Source organism: Chelonia mydas, chromosome 10 (assembly GCF_015237465.2).
Source record: "Chelonia mydas isolate rCheMyd1 chromosome 10, rCheMyd1.pri.v2, whole genome shotgun sequence".
Classification (NCBI taxonomy): Eukaryota; Metazoa; Chordata; order Testudines; family Cheloniidae; genus Chelonia; species Chelonia mydas.
The window spans coordinates 66,428,784-66,447,581 of NC_051250.2; the positions used below are offsets into that span (position 1 = coordinate 66,428,784).

General features: G+C 40.0%; 1 protein-coding gene across 6 annotated transcripts in view; it reads left to right on the forward strand.

Moving 5' to 3' along the window:
• Positions 1-18,798, forward strand: part of ADAMTSL3 (ADAMTS like 3) — a 277,102-nt gene that overhangs the window by 177,681 nt on the left and 80,623 nt on the right. For all 6 annotated transcript variants that reach the window (XM_043524045.1, XM_043524044.1, XM_037911341.2 and 3 more), the window contains exons 8-9: positions 5,354-5,428; positions 14,884-15,041. In XM_043524045.1, coding sequence (XP_043379980.1) covers positions 5,354-5,428; positions 14,884-15,041 — 233 coding nt within the window. The remainder of the gene's footprint in view (positions 1-5,353; positions 5,429-14,883; positions 15,042-18,798) is intronic.

Below are 18,798 nucleotides of genomic sequence, written 5' to 3' on the forward strand. Positions count from 1 at the left end.
TATGCTGGGCTGGACCAACTTAAATTGAGCAGCTTTACTGCATTGTGTCATGCCACCCTTTCTCTGCCCCAGTGTTCAAGTTTGTAATAAGAGTGTTTCATGCAACTCCCTTTGGAAAGCATTCCAGGAAAGCATGAATATTCTAGGAGCCTTTTGTAAGTCTGCTTTATAATTAGACAGGAGAGAGACTACATTGTTCCATCACATATATTGGGAAGCTGATGAAGATAAGGATGTATTTTAGGTTCTCACTTGTATTTGCATAACAGTCTCAGAGGGGACTCAGGAATGTGGCTCCCCCATTTTCAGTCCCAGGGGAATCTGGGTGTGATCTTACTGTCGCTGGGGCTCTCTCTGAAATCCAATGTCCAAATTCCCACAGGATCATCTTAAATTATCATCTAAAATTGAAGTGATCCAATATGCTGAAAAGTGAGTGCCAAATTTATTACGTGCATCTGAATGTTGTGTGTGTTTGAGATATTTGACAGAGGATCATGACCAGTCCTTGAGCTACGACAGAAGGTGGAATATTACTCCAACACAGCAAGATGCAGGATAATGATGACTTTAAAAAAACAGGAGTCCATAAAATAAGCAGTCTCAGGCAGGAGATACAAGATGCTAGTCATGTGTGCCTTGGTTTTTAATGGGAACGGTGGTGACCTAATGCCAGGCATTTCTTTCCAGCTTTCGTGCATGGTAGTGTTATGATTTTTGGCTCATTTGATTTTCAGCTGTAGAGAAAAGCTACTAATTAACCTTCAAAGATACAGAAATAGTATAAAAATGGTTTTGGAATCTCTAAGTACAGAACCTGGAGTAGCCACTTCCTCTTAAATTTTTATAGGCGGTTGTATGCTTTTAACAGTAGGAGTCCCATTGATTTAACGGGAACTGTGCCACTGAAAAACCACTGCACACCACTTTGGAAATACAAGGGCTTGTGTTCCAGTAAGCATGTGGAGTATGTACTTTACAGTGAGAACCAGAGACTTTTTAAATTGTTAGATTTGGGGCCAGATCCTGGCTCATGCTAAGTCCCCTTTGCACTGATATAAAGCTCCCCTAAAGGCAGGGGTAGCTAAGGATTCCCATGGCATGGGGAATTCTCGATTGATGTGGAGCTACCTAGGCTAGCTCTTTCCATATCCGCTCATCCCCTCCATTATTAATGTTACTGTAGTGCCTAGGAGCCCTAGTCATAGACCCCGGACTCCATTGTGCTAAGTGCTGTATAAACCCAGAACACAAAAGATGGTCCTGTCCCCAGAGAGCTTACAATCCAAAAGCTCACACTGCTATGCCTTGCCAGCACTATTGTCCATGATCATAATATGAATTGGGAAGCCACTTATAATGTGCCCATTTCCTGAGGGCCTTCTCTAACTAATTCATTTGTTGGCTGGATACAGGGCAACCTCTGGTGTAGGAAGGCTTCCAACACCAGGAAAAGGAGCTCTGTTTGTGCATACAAGCATTACGCTTGGCCCAGTGATATCCAGGAGTAGCTCAGGCCCAGCAGAGAAGCAGCATCATGTTCTTTCCCTGCATTCGCCACAGAAACACTGATGGTCCTTGCTCATCCTGAAATTTGCCTCTGTTGCTGGTAAGAGTGAACATTTTCCTGAGTTTCTGAATGCAGTCTCAGCTCATCATTGCCTCTGGGAGTGTCCCATTTTCAAACTCCTCAGTTGTTCTTTGGCAGCTGGAAATATTGTTTTGAGCAGCAGTAGTGGCTGGGCTGGTCCAATACATTGTTGTGTATGCCCACTTTGTCTCCCACGAGGCAAGCAAAGTCCTGTTGTGGTGCCAGCCTTCCCAAGTAGCATGGTAGCAAACTGAGCACCCCCACCAGAACTTTGCGCCATACCAGGGAACATTGCAGCAAGTGTGGAATATGCCGGAGGTTCTGCTGAAGGAATATGAAACGGGAGCTTTCAGGATTACTTGATTGAACTAGACTAGTGAAGTGGGGGAAGAATGGCAGAAGTCATAGGGTGGCTTCACCTGGAGCACCCTCCTTCAGCAGGCCGCAGCATGACAAGCATGCCTGTCTTAGTTTCCCCTTTCCACGGCCAGTGCAAAGGAACATTATTTCTTTGTGTCTGATACAAAGCCTGCCTCTGGGCATAATTTATTCACATGCACCAGTGCAATACTTCCCCCAAACCTTGTAGAAAAACCAACTTCCAGTAGCCACAGTAAAGAAACCTTTTTTCTGTTCCTCTCTCCACAGACATCACCAGCAAGAGTCAATAGCAGCATTTGTTCTCAGTTCCTTTGGCCCCTGATCCAGGGCACCACTCTCTAGGACTCCCTGACTGAGATTGACCAGTCTTCCCACTGCCCTTCACTCAAGGCTTCAGGCCTGCTCATCCTGCATGGTTCCACTCCTGCAAACCTCCCTGCCTGGGAGTCATACCCCTGTTCAGGGGATCCACCCTCCTGCAACAACCCTCTTGCTTCCAGAGTTGGCTTCTTGTGACCAAGCTGGATCTTCCCCTTTACCTTGGGGCCACTGCCCAAGCCGCCTCCTAATCAGGGGTCCCTAGCTTTGGTCAGTTTTTACCAACAGCTTCCTCCAAGCTCCTCCAACTCAGTTACAGCTCTGCTTCCAAACTCAGCCTCTGCCAAGTAACTCCTGGCAGCTCTTCCTTGCTGCTTCTCTCTCCTTTGGGTTGCAAGCACCTCTCACCTGCCCCTTCCTGGTTCCCTCACGCTGTGATTTGCTAGGTCTCTGACTAACCAGGTATCCTCCTTTCTAGGGCCCCCAGACCCTCTTCTGAGCCCCAGTTGGGGTCAGCTGACCAGTCACAGGTGCACTGGCCTCTTCCCTCTTAGGGCCAGTGTCACCCTGTGATCGGCCCTTGACCCTCTTAAAAGACCAGAGTTATAGTCACCCCTAGCACACAACCCTACAAATTTGCCACTTTGAGGCACTTCATAGATTACGCCCAAAGTCTCACTGAAACCAGTGGCTCAGGGTGCTCAGTGCTTTCCAGGATCAAACCCTTCTTAGAGGCTGTGTGCCCTGACCAGGGTCTGTTTGGCTTACAAGGAGAGGTAGAGTCATCGATTAAGTGGGGTCAGACAGGCCCCTGGAAACCTGTCTTGTTTCTAATGCTGGAGGGCTCTTATTATTGTTTGTTTATTATTTGTATCACCGTAATGCCTAGTCCCGAATTCAGCAGTTATTTCATTGTATTTAAAGGTATAGTCATTCATTACCTTTTGGCTATTGATTGCAATTCAGTTGATGAAAAACCAAGAAGCAAAGAGATATTAAGTGGCTGAGTAGTTAATGTGTTTTCCAGGGCTCCTTAGCTGTATTATGGTTCTGACTGTAGTATTTTGCACGCTGATGGAATACTTATATATGAAATTAATAAGGATCACATTTCATTATGTCCAAAATAAATGGTTATATTTAAATAACCTTCCTAGAGATTGGAAATATAAAAACTGTAATGTAAGAAGGTGATTATTTCAGAAGAAAATAATTGCAGTGTTTGCTTGAAGTATCCTGAACATTTGGAAGCATTTTATACTTTATGCTAAGGAGAGGTAAACCCGAAACTGATAATTTAGCATCTACTGTAAAAAGGCCTCGTTTCACATGGAAAGAAAAAATTCTTCAATTATTTTAGGTAAAAATTATAACCCAAATATTCTCAAAATACTGTGTGAGTGTTTCTGAAGCAATGTACCACTGAACTTCAGTGAATAGATTACCATTATTTTCTTGAACCCACTACAGTGAAATCCATCTCATCAAACACATAGTATAAGGGTAGACTTATCTACAGAATCGATTGAATATGAGACTTTACTGTTCCTCTGGGTATTTGGCAATACCAGGGCAGTTTGCTAGGAGAAATGTAAAATGTGTTTATCCTACATTATGTTCATGGTTTTGTGATAACTTTGCAGGATTTGTTCTTCTTTTGTGAAAGAAAAGTTATGTTTTTTTGGTCTCTCAAGGCACTGGGCTAGCAAGCCTTATCAGATTTTTACCATTCCTTTAGCCTCAGCTACATTATTTTTAACTTTCTGAGGGCCTGATACGGTTTATATTGAATCAAATGGCAAACTTCCTATTGAATTAAATGAAAGTAGGATTAATCTGTCTTCCATCTCTCTCTACATTTTTTCATGGACTTCTGATGTAGAAACCTACTTCAATGCAACCTAATAGCACCTGGGTGTTATTGTAGGTAATTTAAAGGACAGATTAACCTGTATGGGATGTGCCTGCAGAGAGTGTCTCTGGGTAGATATTGGCCAATGTGGTTGATCTGTGCAGAAATGGGTTTGCGGCTTTATGATGTTTGGGTTGGAACATGATGGATGTGGAAAGGGGCAAGGTCTAGGGGCTGTCAGGTCTCTGTGGCATCATCCCCCTCCCTTCCAGAACCTATGGGGGTTTAAAACTCAGGACAGTGTTGATCCCTTTTGCACACTGACTCTTCCTCCTTCTTTGGTGTGGCACATGATGGAGTGGAGAGGCACAGTATCCAGAATCATTAGATCCCAGGGTCTGTTGGCTTCTCCATTGGTTTGCCATTGGACCTTGGGTAAATCATAGGTTTCCCATCTATAAAATGGAGGTAGTAATACCCACCCACCTTTGTAAAGCCCCCCCGAGATCTACAGATAAAAATAGTTATATATGTGTTAAGTGTGATTATTGTTAAGGGGTATTTCAGGCAAACAAAAGCTTTTTTCTGTTGGATTGTCCTGTTTGATGCTGGTTTGGTTTATAGTTTTAACTTGGGACTGTTCCTGGAAGGAATGATCTTATATTGTAAGTTACAAGCAGACCTTGTTATAATTTTCTCTTAACTGGTCTGTAATTGGTTAAGGGTTAGTGTTATGTAGATGATTTATTTCCTGTAAATCCTGCCACTTATTAAAGTTGTGACCTGCTCTAGGAAATGAGGTGTGGGCAAAATGAAACTGAACAGCTGGGGGTATGTAAGGTTTGCCAGGGGAAACACAACTTAGCAAATCCCTTAAGTCTGTCCAGTGATTAGGAAATAAAACTAGGACAACAAAGTATAAATATGTACTTAATGTACTACTGACATTTTAGTTGTTTTTGTTAATAGAAAATAATTTACCAATAGCAGGAAAGATTTACAAGTCCATATGTAGGTCTTAATAGCTGCATAGCTCAGCAAACAGACTTGGTGTATTATACTTAATAAAATAACACATTATTTTTAATAGAAAAATTGTGGAACCTGTTAAATATTTTCTGAGACACATTTGACAGTTTTCAGTCTAGTTATGTGATGTGATAATTCCCTGGTGCAAGATGATTTCTAAAACAGTTTCTTAATTTTCCTAGGGGAAGAAATTGTGATTGCTATACCTCATGGGAGCCGCAGTGTGAGACTTACACTGAAAGGACCAGCACACCTTGGTATGAACAGTTTTATATATTATTACTAGACAGAGAATAAAACCAGAAACTTTTATCTGAGTGCATCCAAACTTGAAGTGTTTTGGCAAGGTCAAAGCCTTGATTCCTCTTCCCCTTTTTAATTTTCAACCCAAATTGTTCATACAGAACATTAACATTACATTGATTTTGGCTTGTTTTCAAAGAACTTGGTTTAAAAATCACAATGGTATGAATATATGTGTAGTTTTGGTTTCTTTATAATGCTGAACTATACAAGAATTCTTGTATAGAGTATCTAAAATAAAGTACACTGTTCACGAGACTTGGAAAAACTTCCATCAAAACTATGTTCAGTGGAGGACTGAATGGGATTTAGATCAACAACACTTATATACACCAGTAGTAGGCACTATTTACAGATCTTTGAGAGAGAGAGAGAGAGATGACTGGTAATCAGATTTAGAGCCCAAGTCACCAGTTCAAATCCAGAAAAGACTGATAATGACCCAAAATGGGTTCCATGGCCTCTATGAAATGAGTAACGTGATCTCAGACTAGTTCCCCATGGATATGTGTTACAAAACCTACCAGTATTACAACTGGGATTAATAGGTAATACTCTTGGCAGTCTTAGCATAGAGGCCAAAGAATGACTGACCATGGAGTTTTGAGGGCTTGATCCTGCAAAAGGTGTTGAGCATTCTGCCCTTGATTCATCAAAGCACTTATGCACAAGCTTAACTCTAAGTGTATGAGCAGTGTCACATCCCTAAATCTGCTGCTCAGTAAAATAAATAAATGAAAAAACAAAGCCTGAGCAAAGTTAAAGAATGCAAAGAAAACTAGTAAAGTAACTTACAAAAAGCCTATCCTGGAACAAAGCCAAAGGAGGCTCCATGTGGCTCCCGCACCGGGTTTAATCCTGGGAAATGGGGAACACTGGCCAAATAAGCACCCTCTCCCACAGCTGGACAGTGGGTGCCAGAGACTCCCAGGAGGAGAAGCTACCTAGTGTCTCCCTCACTTGCTACTGTGACTGTCCGTCTTTCACCACCGACCTCAACAGGTTTCCCAAACAGTTGATGCAGGTGTGTGGTACTTCCTCTCTAACTGATGTATAAAATCTTTGTGTGTTTCCCACCTTTCATCAAGAGTTTGGTGCCTTTGTGAAGCATTTATTTTCAAATGTTTTCCGGGTGGCTTTTGGTTACATTTGTGGTTATTACTTAGAATTCATTTCTTTACAAATGAGCAGTTTTTCCATATCGAACTTATCATTTAAATGGAAAGTGTGAACATCCTCGCAGACAATGAAATAAACTTTTTAATCTGATATTTCAAACAATATTTTATTAGTGAAATTAAAATATTTTAGGGCTATTAGTCTGAATCATGATCATTAAAAGGACTTCTATTTCTGTGAGAAGTGTAAACAGTGAGAATTAAACATATTTTGCCTCCGTGTATCATGCGTTTCTTCTAAGACAGTGGTTCCGCCGTTTGTGCAGGGAAAGCCCTGGCAGGCCGGGCCAGTTTGTTTACCTGCCACGTCCGCAGGTTCGGCCGATCGCGGCTCCCACTGGCCGCGGTTTGCTGCTCTAGGTCAATGGGAGCTGCTGGAAGTGGCATGGGCTGAGGGACGTACTGGCCGCCGCTTCCAGCAGCTCCCATTGGCCTGGAGCAGCGAACCACGGCCAGTGGGAGCCGCGATCGGCCGAACCTGCGGACGTGGCAGGTAAACAAACCGGCCCGGCCCACCAGGGGCTTTCCCTGCACAAGCAGCAGAACAAGTTTGGGAACCACTGGTCTAAGACAATGTCATCATGGTTTTATTTAAAAGAACTTCAAATGATATTAGGTTTAAATTTTGCAGCTGAGAACATTAATGTAACCCCTGAGTGTAACTTCGAAAGGTTTCATGAATGTATAAAATAAGCTATTCTTCCTCCCATACTGTCTACAAAACAGAAACTTCTGTCAACATAAATGATATTGCTTTTTTAAAATGTTGCAAGAGCTATTTAATGCAGTGGTCATGATTAGTTCATAGCAGAACTATTGTTCTCTGATTTTGTTTTAGCCTGTTTTAAATGTTAGTACTTGTAGAAGGGAGCTGATTGTTGCCTCAGCTTCAATGAATCCAGTGTAGCCAATGTTCCCCAGCTACATTGCTATTTTTAGCACACTAGCTCCAGTTGAGCTAGCCAGTGTCTGTCTACTCATGCTGAGAAGCACACTCCCACCTGCAGTCTAGACATACCCTTGGGGTAGAAAGCTTAAGGGAGGCTCCTTTTTTTCCTCTTACCCTCTCACCAACCAATCCCTCTGCAAATCTGGGAGGAGTCAGACACATTTAAACCATTAGCTCACACTCCACATTCATTTCACTTATAATCTTAAATATGACAAAAGTGAAAAAAGTGAGTGTTGGGCAGAAACAACAATTTTTCTCACTCTGTGGTCAAATCTTTACAGTAGAGACACTTGGAAATATGCTACTGAACAATCTGCCTGACCCCCTCCTGTGACAGAAGTGTGTTGATGTTGTAAAGGTCACTTAATGACAGAGCCAAATGCTACTCTGTTATTCTCATGCAACTCTATTGACTTCCATGGGAGTGTGTTCGCATACTTATGGGCAGAATTTTAGGAAGACTTCTTTAAAATACCAGACACTGTTCTGGTTATTTGAGGCTCTTCTGTCGGTTTGTTTTGGGGTAGATTCTCTCTCTCTCTCTGTTTTATTGCCACCCATGTCAGAGTGTCTGAGCGCCTTCTATGTAAAATCAATAGCAGTAGCCATGTTTCTAGTGGACTTCATAGAGTCTGGCATTTCTCCCTTTTAGGGAGTCAGAGCTCTGTTTGGGGTACATTTTTGTGCAGAGAGGGGAGAGGAAAAGAATTGTGAGAGGTCTGGGAATAAAATGGGGTTTTGAATTGTGATTGCCACTTATGGTGGAAAGACTTTCTCAAAGAAGAAGGCGTTACAGCATTTCATAAAGATGATCAGACTTTGGATTTGCCTGATCTCCTCTAGAAGATAGTTCCACAGCTGGGTCTCCTTGACAGAGAATGCTGTGCCCCAGCTTTCACATGTTTCATCCTGGTCTCTGTGATCTGCATTGTCCCAGAATAGCACAGCTGTCATGGTGATTCATAGACTAAAATTTGGTCTTTCATGTAGCAGGTAGCAAATTCCAAACAAAAAAGTGCTCCACAAAATTAGTTTTCTGTCGGTATCCAAGCATGCTGGAAAGAGTCCACTTTTTTTGTTTATTTTGTGAATAGTTTAAGATGTATGACATATTATGAAGCAATCAGGAGGGGACTCCATTTCACTAGTCTCTTTACTAACACATAAAGAAAAGGAGTACCTGTGGCACCTTAGAGACTAACCAATTTATTTGAGCATAAGCTTTCGTGAGCTACAGCTCACTTCATTGGATGCATCACATAAGAAACCCTAGTCCCTGTTCCCGGTAGCTTACAGTTCTCATAGCATCACTTTTTAATGCCCGCGTTTTGTGAATAATGCAACGGGCAACAGCATTGTCACTTTGCACCTAATTGGTTTATGAAATAACATTTTTTGTTTTGTTTTGGAATAAATTATGGGTTTTCTAATAGTTGTTTAAAGAGCTTTAGAATCAAAAGAAAGACAGAGTCCTCTGAAAATAATCCTCCTGCAGAAGAAACAGGAAAACCAGAAGCTAATATTTTTACAAGTGGCTAATGCTAGATAACTGAGTTCATGAACTTTGGGAGAGTGAGCTTAACTAGAAGAAACTGAAAGATGCTGTATCTTTTCCCCCTTATGTGGATTTCTACTTTAGATTATGCTACTTGCATTAGTTGAGCTATTAAGTATTTAGCCATACATACAAATACTTGTTTTTGTTCTTGGCTAGTATTAAAAGAAGTAGTATGCAGTTTATAATTGGAAAAGAACAGCTGCTTTTATTCCAGGGTCCCATTTCCCCCTATGTGAGAATAATCTATGCAGAGGAGAGGAAACTCCATTAATTTAACATGTAGAATTTCCTGCGCATCCTTACGTTGGGCATGGAATAGCCATCACTTATGGATTTCCCCCTATTTAACCAACATATTCTCCTAATATCTACGCAGAAGATGGGAGATCCACACAGGGCTTCCTTGTGAACGTCCCAAGCCACTGCAGAGCTGCTGAGCAGTATTGGCTCCTGTGCTGCTGAGCCCTAAGGGCTGTAGCCTGCCTCTGAAAGCACAGGGAGCCATTTTTCCAGGGGATCCCACAACCACAGCTAGCCCCACAAATTCCCCTCTGGAAAGAGAGGTTCTACAGTGTGAAGGGGGAAACAGTACAAGATAGTACAGCCCTGGGTCCTCAGCATACTTGATAAAACCCTTAAGGCACCAAAACAGGTTAACTCAGCCTTAGCCTGTATAAACTTGGTCTGCTTTCCTCAGGGGTTTGTCAAGGAGAGAATCTGTAGGAGCCCAGCTGGGTTTCCTACCCCATCTGACTCTCTGAAGTTGGAACTCTCCGCTCCCCACCCTGAAAGGCTTCCATGGGTCAGGGTTGGGGAGCATGCTTTGGAGGTATAGCTTCCCATTTCTGCAGGAGCACAGGGCTCAGAGTTCTTCTGAGTTTTGGGTGAGTGTTTGGTGAACTCTTTTCCTACCATTCCCTGTGGACTCCTTTCTCAGCTAGCAGTTACTTACTGCATTGAAATCGGTGGGAGCACTTGGGCAGGTAATTGTTCCCCAATAGGAATAGGGGGTTCACAATCGAAGTCTATGTGGGTAGTAACTTTATATACATACACACAGCTCTCTAGATGTGAGTGGTAAATGTAGGGCTATTCTAAATATTTGTTTTTCAGAGAGCCATTTGCTGAAGGCCCTGGAAGGTTATTTGTAGGTATTTCCAGATACCTAGATGGTAGCCTGAAAAAAAAAATCCTCAGTGTTTTACCTAAGTGTTTTCAGAAGTAATGTTATAATGTTACATGTCAGTTGTTTGATTTTATTCTGTATGGGACGCTTAAGATGACAGGCAGTGGCTTAGGCTGAGTGAGAATATATTGCAGCAAAGGTTATCTATTGTGCTGTGGAACACTTCTTCATCTCACTGGGTGACACATTTCCTTGGAAAATCTGAGTAGCTAGTTCTAAGTTCAGCAGAGACCTGCCCCTGAAATACAGACTGTCTCTGCACAGCTGTATCTTACAAATTGTTAAACACATTGAATTCCTCTCTGGTGTAATTCTGTAGACTTTAATTACATTTGCTGGCATTGCACCAAGGATGAATTTGACCCACTGTATTTTCAGATTGTCAGTTCCTAGCCAGTATTCTCCGTTCGACCTTTTTTGTAAATTGTGTTTAATTACTTTATTAAGAAAAGCTTAAAGACTGGAAACGTTAACATACTGATTTGGCTCAGCTCCCTGGATGGATTAACCTTCAGGTGTCTCATACCTTTCTCTGATACTCGGGTGTCTTTTTTCATGCTCTTCTAAGGCCTGATTCTGAGAGGTGCTAAACACCTGCAATTCCCATTGACTAGATCAAGAGTTGCAAGTGCTCAGCAATTTCCCTTAATGAATTTCTCTAGTGTAGCCATGTACTCAGTTCCTGAAAAATAAAAAAGTCACTGCTACCCATAAATAGGTTTTTGTCTTTTTCTTAGCAGAAGTGAACCTCAAAATGTACTAGTATCTCTGAAGCCTGTGGCACACAGTCTTTTCCCGAAATTATAGGAAAAATACTCAAATAAAAATAATAGCAGGGAAAAGACATGAGAGAGAAACTAAAATAAGAGTTAAAGTATTATAAAATATTTGTTGATCTCTCTGTGGTTATTTCTTATCTGTTCCTGATTGCAATTGCTTAGAAAATGGGGCATTTTAATTTCTGATCACTTTTTTGATGGTTCTCAAAATAATTATATTCAACTTCATGCTACATTTCTAACCCATGACCATGCTGGAATTGTTTATTGGAGGAGTTTCTTTTACTGAAATTTCTGTCAAAGCATGTACAGGATCCCCTCACTGTTCTATCCATTAGAAGAGTAGAAGACAATCTTTAGAAAGCGTTTGGTGGGCACTGGTTAGATTAATACAGATTTTATACAGTTTTTACAGTTTTACACCTGTAGTTGTTCAAGGATATGACTGCTTCTTCTAAAGTGACAACTGTATGTCTCCTTTTTTGGTTAGGGATACAAGAAGCTACTTTTGAGTCTAAAAAGAGATTAGAAAATGAGAGAGGCTGCTTCAGGAATTCATCTCTTATGTGAAAAGGAGTGTCCAATAGCCATTTTCCTTACTTTTATTTATGATCTAGGTAATTCTCTAGTGTTAACAGTCCAAGAGCATCACTGCCACAGAAATTAAGTTGAAATTTACAGCTAGCCTATTAGTCAACTCCTAGCTTGGTTTTAGAAGTTTGGCTTCTGCAGGAAATTCCCCTGAGACAATGCTGGTCACATGATCAGGGTAAGTATGAGCAAAATAGTAACTCTTTAAATAATTTGAGTATAATAAGTACAGTAACGAAAAGTTTTATTGTATGATACAGTACAGAATTTATTGCACCAAATGACAACACTTTCCTGCCTTGTGCCTAGATAGCCATCAAAATTCCACAACCTGTAAAATGCCAGTATTTTAGACAAACCTTTTAAAATTTAATTTAATATAACCCTGTATTTTAAGGCAATTTTAGCATAATTTCAGCTTTTCTTGCTCCTGTACAGTCTCTGAGAGTAATTTAACACCCTTGGATCTTATTTCAGTAATGGGATTAGGAATTAAGGGTCTGTTCCTGCTCTTTTTGAAGTAAATGGCAAAACTCAAACCACTTCAATGGGAGCAGGATCAGACCCTGTCTATATCCATATTGAAGAAAACTTTAACCAAAATGCTTGGATCTGGTAATATTTTAAAGCGCCTTAACAAGCTACCTTTAATCCCTCTTGAAAATAGGTATGTATTTTGTAAAGTATCCTTTTTATTATTCATCCCTTTTTTTTTTTTTGCCATTTCTGTGTGACTTATGGGAATTTGTGTGAATCAGTCATGCTATAGGCTCTGATTTAAAAAAAATCTCCTTACACGGTTCTGTCTATGTACTTCATTCCTAACCTAGACACCACTGCATTCCCAGGTCATTCTAAAACAGAATCTGAAAATGGCTATGAATCAAAGGGATTTTTTTAACTAGTAAATTAAGAAATAGGTTAATTTCTCTACACTTATTTCATTTTGGGATTTATTCAGGATTTTAATCCAAGGCTCCAGATTGGGAAGAGTTAGTGTATTTACTGTGGCATATAAACTACATTTCTTCGTGAAGGGTATAGGCTCTTGTCACCAAGAAGCCTTTTAAAAATATTATTTTAAAGAGTTAATTTTTATCATATAAAACATATCTGCTAACCCCCAAAGTAAATATAGATTTTAACATCTATTTCAAAGTAAGTCTTGAAGCTTTGTTTGCATGTCCACCAAGTCTCCAAAAGGGCAGATTCTATTATCTCATTAAGGCTTAGAATGGCTCAAAAAGCTATTTAAATGATGTCAATTCTTTTTAAAGAAATCTAACTAATTAATTATATCCCTTAAAGCAAATATTTTTATCTTTACTGTCTAGATGTAGTGAGCCAAATTATTCCCTGTTCTAACTCCACTGCTTTCAGTGGACCAGTGATGGATTTGGTCCACTGTACCTTATCCAGATTTCTCAGTTGACTCTTGCAAATGCTCTTCCTCCTGGATATTTTGTAAGACTCTATCTTGGGCTTGTAGTAGCACCTTCACCAGGCATTATGGGAGACACTTTACAGAATCCATACAGTGTCAGAGATTATGAAGACAGGTCCTCAACTACACTGACCCATAGTCCCTTTGCTGCTGATACTCTTAATTGTTCAGTGGGCTGATAAATCAACTCATGAGTGCTGAGGAGTGAATTATATAAATTCAGTTACTAATCGTTAAACAATTGCCTTTTCTTTTCCCTTAAACATTCATTGTCCACCAATTTGCCCTTTCCTATGACTACTTCTTTTCCTCTGTCATAACTGGACTGAAAGGACGCTTTTGACAGGACCCTTCTAGCCTGGTTAAGGGCCTACTTTCACTAGTAAACTTAGGTCACTAAAGAAAGGAAATAGGCACTCCATCAAATGTACAAATATGTGACAAAAATGTGGTTTACGAACATCAATTGTCCTTTGCATATTTCTTGAAAAAAACACAAATTTCTATGTTGCAAAATAATTGCTTTATCCTTTAAGATGTTCGGAGTAGAGGAGAGAAGTTGGCACTTTGGACAGAAAAAATTGAGAGGTGATTAATCCAAAGTCATTTTAATGAAGATTGTAGGGAGAAATGACTGAGATCCCTTAATTCCTCCAGTCTGATCTCTTGGGGCTTGTCTACACACACAATTTGTATTGCTTTAACTGTAATGCTATATATAAGGTAGTACAACTTCCCCTCATATGAACATAAAGGTAACCTCATAAAAGTTCTTATACTGGTATACTGATATAGCTATTCCAGTATGGGAAGAGGAATAAACTTTACTGGTATAAGGCACCTTAAACTAGTATAACTGCATCGATGATAGGGGTTGTTCTGGTATAACTATTTCATTATAAATCACTCCCATAACTGACATAGTTATGCAATACAAAATCTGTGCGTAGACCATGCCTTACTCTGAAACACCCCTTCAGTAAGAGCGTAGCCAACCCCTGATTCCAACGCATGCATTCAATATTACCTTTCAGCACTGGCACGTACCATGTGATGGGGTGCCCAGAAGTTTTCCTTCCTTAATATCTTCTTCATCTAGTTTCGGACAACATAGGACAGTCTATATGTGGGAGTTTTTTCTGTATTTTGGAAATTGTAGCTTACTGGCTTACTCTGTTTCTAAAGAATGCAAAATAGCAGTGGAAAGGTTTTCATCATCACCTGTTCCAAGAATATGACATCCCTACTCGCCTAACTCTTTGTTAACATAGTAAATATTCAGAATTATGTTATGGCTTTCAGATGCTTAGAAGGGTAAAGATATTGAGGTGGTTGTCCATTGATAGTGGAAACTTCAAGATGTAAATGTTTGTATCAACACCTGCAGTTTGTCATACTGAATCTATTGCTTAATACATAATTTTGAGGCAATTGATTTGTGTTCAATGGTATTAACAGTACTTCTCTTTATATCCTGTGTAAAACAATGGCATGATCAGGCAGATAATTATTGTGTCCAAAGAATGCTGAGCGAACTACTTCATGAATGTATATATCATCCTACAACACAAAAGCTGAAGTGTTCTCTGCTCATGCAGTTTTCCTATGCACATACCTGCTACTTCTTGCAAGTCATGATTTGTTCAAATTGCTTTCTGACTTACTTGAAAATAAAAAATATACTCTGTTTGACCTAATCAATTATATGTTTTATTTGTTAGTTATTGAGTCAAAGACACTGCAGGGAGACCAGGGAGAACACAGCTTTACTGTCCCTGGAATATTTATCGTAGAAAACACAACTGTTGAATTTCAGAAGAGTTTGGACAGAGAAACTATAAAGATTCAAGGACCTCTGGGAGCAGATTTCATTATCAAGGTAGGATATGTGTTTAGGCATGCTGTAAGCTGTGTCTGCCAATATATTTGAAGTATATTGGGATGTAAAGCAAAGGCGAGTGAAGATGTTATACTTAAGTGTATGCAACTGTGCTATAGTTCCAAGGCAATTTGTATATTCCCTTGTTCTTTATATGTTTGTTCTAATGGACCACTGCATATAGCACTGAACTATGGCCTTGATACGTCAGTCAGATCCGCATTGGCACACTCCTGTATGTATTTCCATTGACTTCAGTGGAGGTCTGCATCAGTGCAGCAGTCTGTGTGTACAAAGCTGATTGATTGCAGAGTCAGAACCTTATCAGCTTTGAATAAGCCACTGAGAATGGTGAAGGATTTTACACACAGTTTTCACACAAGGAAAGATGCAACTAATTTCTTCCAGTCATTATGGGAACCTTGTCCATTCCTAAGGATCTCACCATTATTTACAATGGCACAAGATGCTGTAAACACTTTTTCTGGCATTCACTCTGGTGGTGAATTTAGTGCTCTATCTTAAAAGTAGATATATGTATATTAAAAGGGGGGATTGAATGGTGCATACAGATATCAGAAAGGCAAGACTGAGATGAACTGGAAGAGGCAGGTTAGTTGGGTCTAATCTTTTCAGCTTTCTAGGGCCTACTTATCTCACAAGGGAAGGGAAGAGAAGGGAGGTATCAGGGAGCACACATATTAGTTTTTGTTTGAGAATTTAAGTTTATTCAAACTTTTAAATTTAAAAGTGAAATTCACTTGAAACTAGTGAATTTCACATGATTTCATTTCAAAGCCATGTTATAGCCCTGATATGAGATAATTCAAGTTAATAAAGAAACCGCAGGATTGGTCGGTTTCCCCTCCCCCAAAATAATATGAAACAATCCTAGCTTCATTCTCTTAAGAGACTGAATTTTGTGTCTGAAGATTCCCAGAATCATCAGATTTACAAATTCAGGTCAGTGCAAATCAGGAGATTAAAGACTACATTTTTAGGAGTGTGGGCGAGGTTTTTCTTACAGGAATTAAATGTAAAGAACATTCTATGTGCCTTTGTGCACTGGGTGAAAGCATGCCTTCTAATAAATATTGGGTCAAGCAGGGGACTATGAAGATGGTGATAAATGTATGTGCATATTTGCACATGCATTATTTGTACATTCCTATTTGGTATGCTCAAACATACGGGCTTGTATTTTTATGGACTCTGATTTTAATTGCCCGTTTTGAAAATGGAAGTTATTAGCATTTTCTAAACATTTCCTCTCTGTAGTGGTTTGAGCTCTGTGCTTGTCTAGGTTCAGTTAATTGCAAGGTAAATAATCCTAATTATTAATAGGATGCAGTGGTGTTGTAGCCATGTTTATCCCAGGATATTAGAGAGACAAGGTGGGTGAAGTAAATAAAAGATATTGCCTCACTCACCTTGTCTCCCTAATTATTAAAACATTCCAAATTTAAGATACACTGAAAAATGTTTGTTCTTTTTTCTGAATTGTTTTCTTTCACTGCACCCTCAAATAATTTCTGTATAAGTTGCCATTGGGCTGATTGGTTCCTGGAAATTTTCTCTCCCATTTTGGGTAATATATATAAGGAATGAAATGCCTTTCTGAGCTTAAAATAATGTTTTCTTTGAAGACGATGCCAAAAGTTCTAGGTGCATAACACGTAACTCCCAGGAGGGAAGGAAAATTACTAAGGTTTAATACAGTTCATTTATGGCTTCCAATTATTTTTATTGTTATTACTATGATTTTTTTTATGCACTAATCACAATGGCATATGCACCTCTGAAAAAAACCAAACTGTGTTTACATTAAACTATCCACCAACATAAAAATTAAGATTTTCCCCAGGAACCATCATCCATAATCAAACAAATGTCTAATATGAAAGATGTGCCTTCTCCCATGCTCTGAAGATTTTTAAACTCTGTCTTTGTTGGATCATGCAAGGGAAGCCCGTTCTACAGTCAGGGTCCCTGCACTGAAATTTCCCAGCCTCCGTCCTTGACAGCAGAAAGAAATTATGATTTATTTTTTTTAAAGCTGCTTTTCAAATAAGCGTGTTGCTCAAATGGGGATAGATAATTTAGCTGTCACTGTTGGTGACAAAGCCTGACTCCTGTTAGCTTGACACTTTCATTTCTTTGTGAAGATCCTGTAGGTATTATTCCTGTGTGGATATGGGCCCAGATAGGACTCAGCATTCTGATCTTTCTAATGCAGCCCTAGAAAAGCATTTAGTAGCTAAGGCGAATGACTGGAGCCTGTCATGTTTTAATTTATAAATAATGTCTTACATTTATAGGGCACACTTCATCCCCAAGATACCAAAGTACAGTACAAATTATACATAGATGTTCTTTTACCTACTTTAGGGTAGAAAGTAGAAGCTGTTTTACAGCATGCAGCAAACACAACAATAGAGTTTAGGAAGCAAAGGGAAGGAGAAATTCTGTCTAATTAAAGCTGCGGAAGTAATTTAGATGGGCAGAATATAACGAGCCAAACTGAAATTTGGCCAGACTCTGGGGCTAACAGCCTTACTGTAGCGTAAAGCATCATGGGATCATTAATGACCCAAGCAACCAGGATCTCTGTTCTGAATGTAATCCAACAGATGGTGTTGCAATGCTCCCTGGCAAAACGATGTAGCATTGGTTCAGTATTAAATCAAAGGGACGATTGCCACTTCCTGAAGCAACAGCCTCACTTTCGGCAGCACCCCAGGTTTCCCTTCGGGTATCTTTACATTGCAATAAAAACCCCAGCATCAATTCTCAGAGCGTGGGTCAGCTGATTTGAGCTTGCAGAGCGTGGGCTAAAAATTGCAGTGTAGATGTGTGGGCTCCCACCTTGTGCAGTTTTATAGCCCCACAGCCTGAGCCCCGCAAGCCCGTCAGCTGACGCAGGACAGCCACAGCCGTGCCGTGGGTCTTTTATCAAGCATAGATGTAACCTTTGGAGTTGCCCATCCAAGTACTGATTATACCAGGTTATTAGTTATTGATCTGCCCAGGTCACAGGCTGACTCTGTGCAGCTATTAAAAGTGCGCAAAAATATCAGTAATTTGCCTGTACCCAAAGGAAGGTACTCATAGTTTTTTTCCATTGAAAATGACAAATGATCTTACAAGGTAGTATCTTTTATGGGACCAACTTCTGTTCATGAAAGAGACAGGGTTTCAAGCGCCACAGAACTCTTCTTCAGGTCTCTCTCTCCTATCCTGGGACCAATACAGCTACAGCAACACTGGAGCCAAATGATCCTATGTCATAACTCCACTTCGATGCAGGCCACTGGTTTTGCATGTTGTAGAAATACACTAATGCACAATATTTTACACCTCAGATATTGTGTGCACAATCCAATTTGATCAATGTCTTATCTGAACCTGATTCTGTATGCCCCGTACTCAGTTCAAGTTCTAGACCCATATATTCGCCACAGAATTTTGAAAATGTAGCCTATAGTGCTATAAAGCAGCAGGGCACATCCCAGGAGTTTGGCCAGCAAGGGAAGAAAAATCACCAGAGGGGCTTCTCAGCACTGTTACGTAATTACAGGAGAATAATTTGAAAAAGGCAACATGCAAATGTTTGATTATTAGAAACTTCTGTTTGCATTGCTCCAGATTTTTGTGTGGTTTTCTGCCTTATTGCCAAATAGCTCTCTGCATTATTATTACATATGAGTTATGTTGTGAAATGTCATGAATATTGGCATACAGTATACAAATGTGTTGT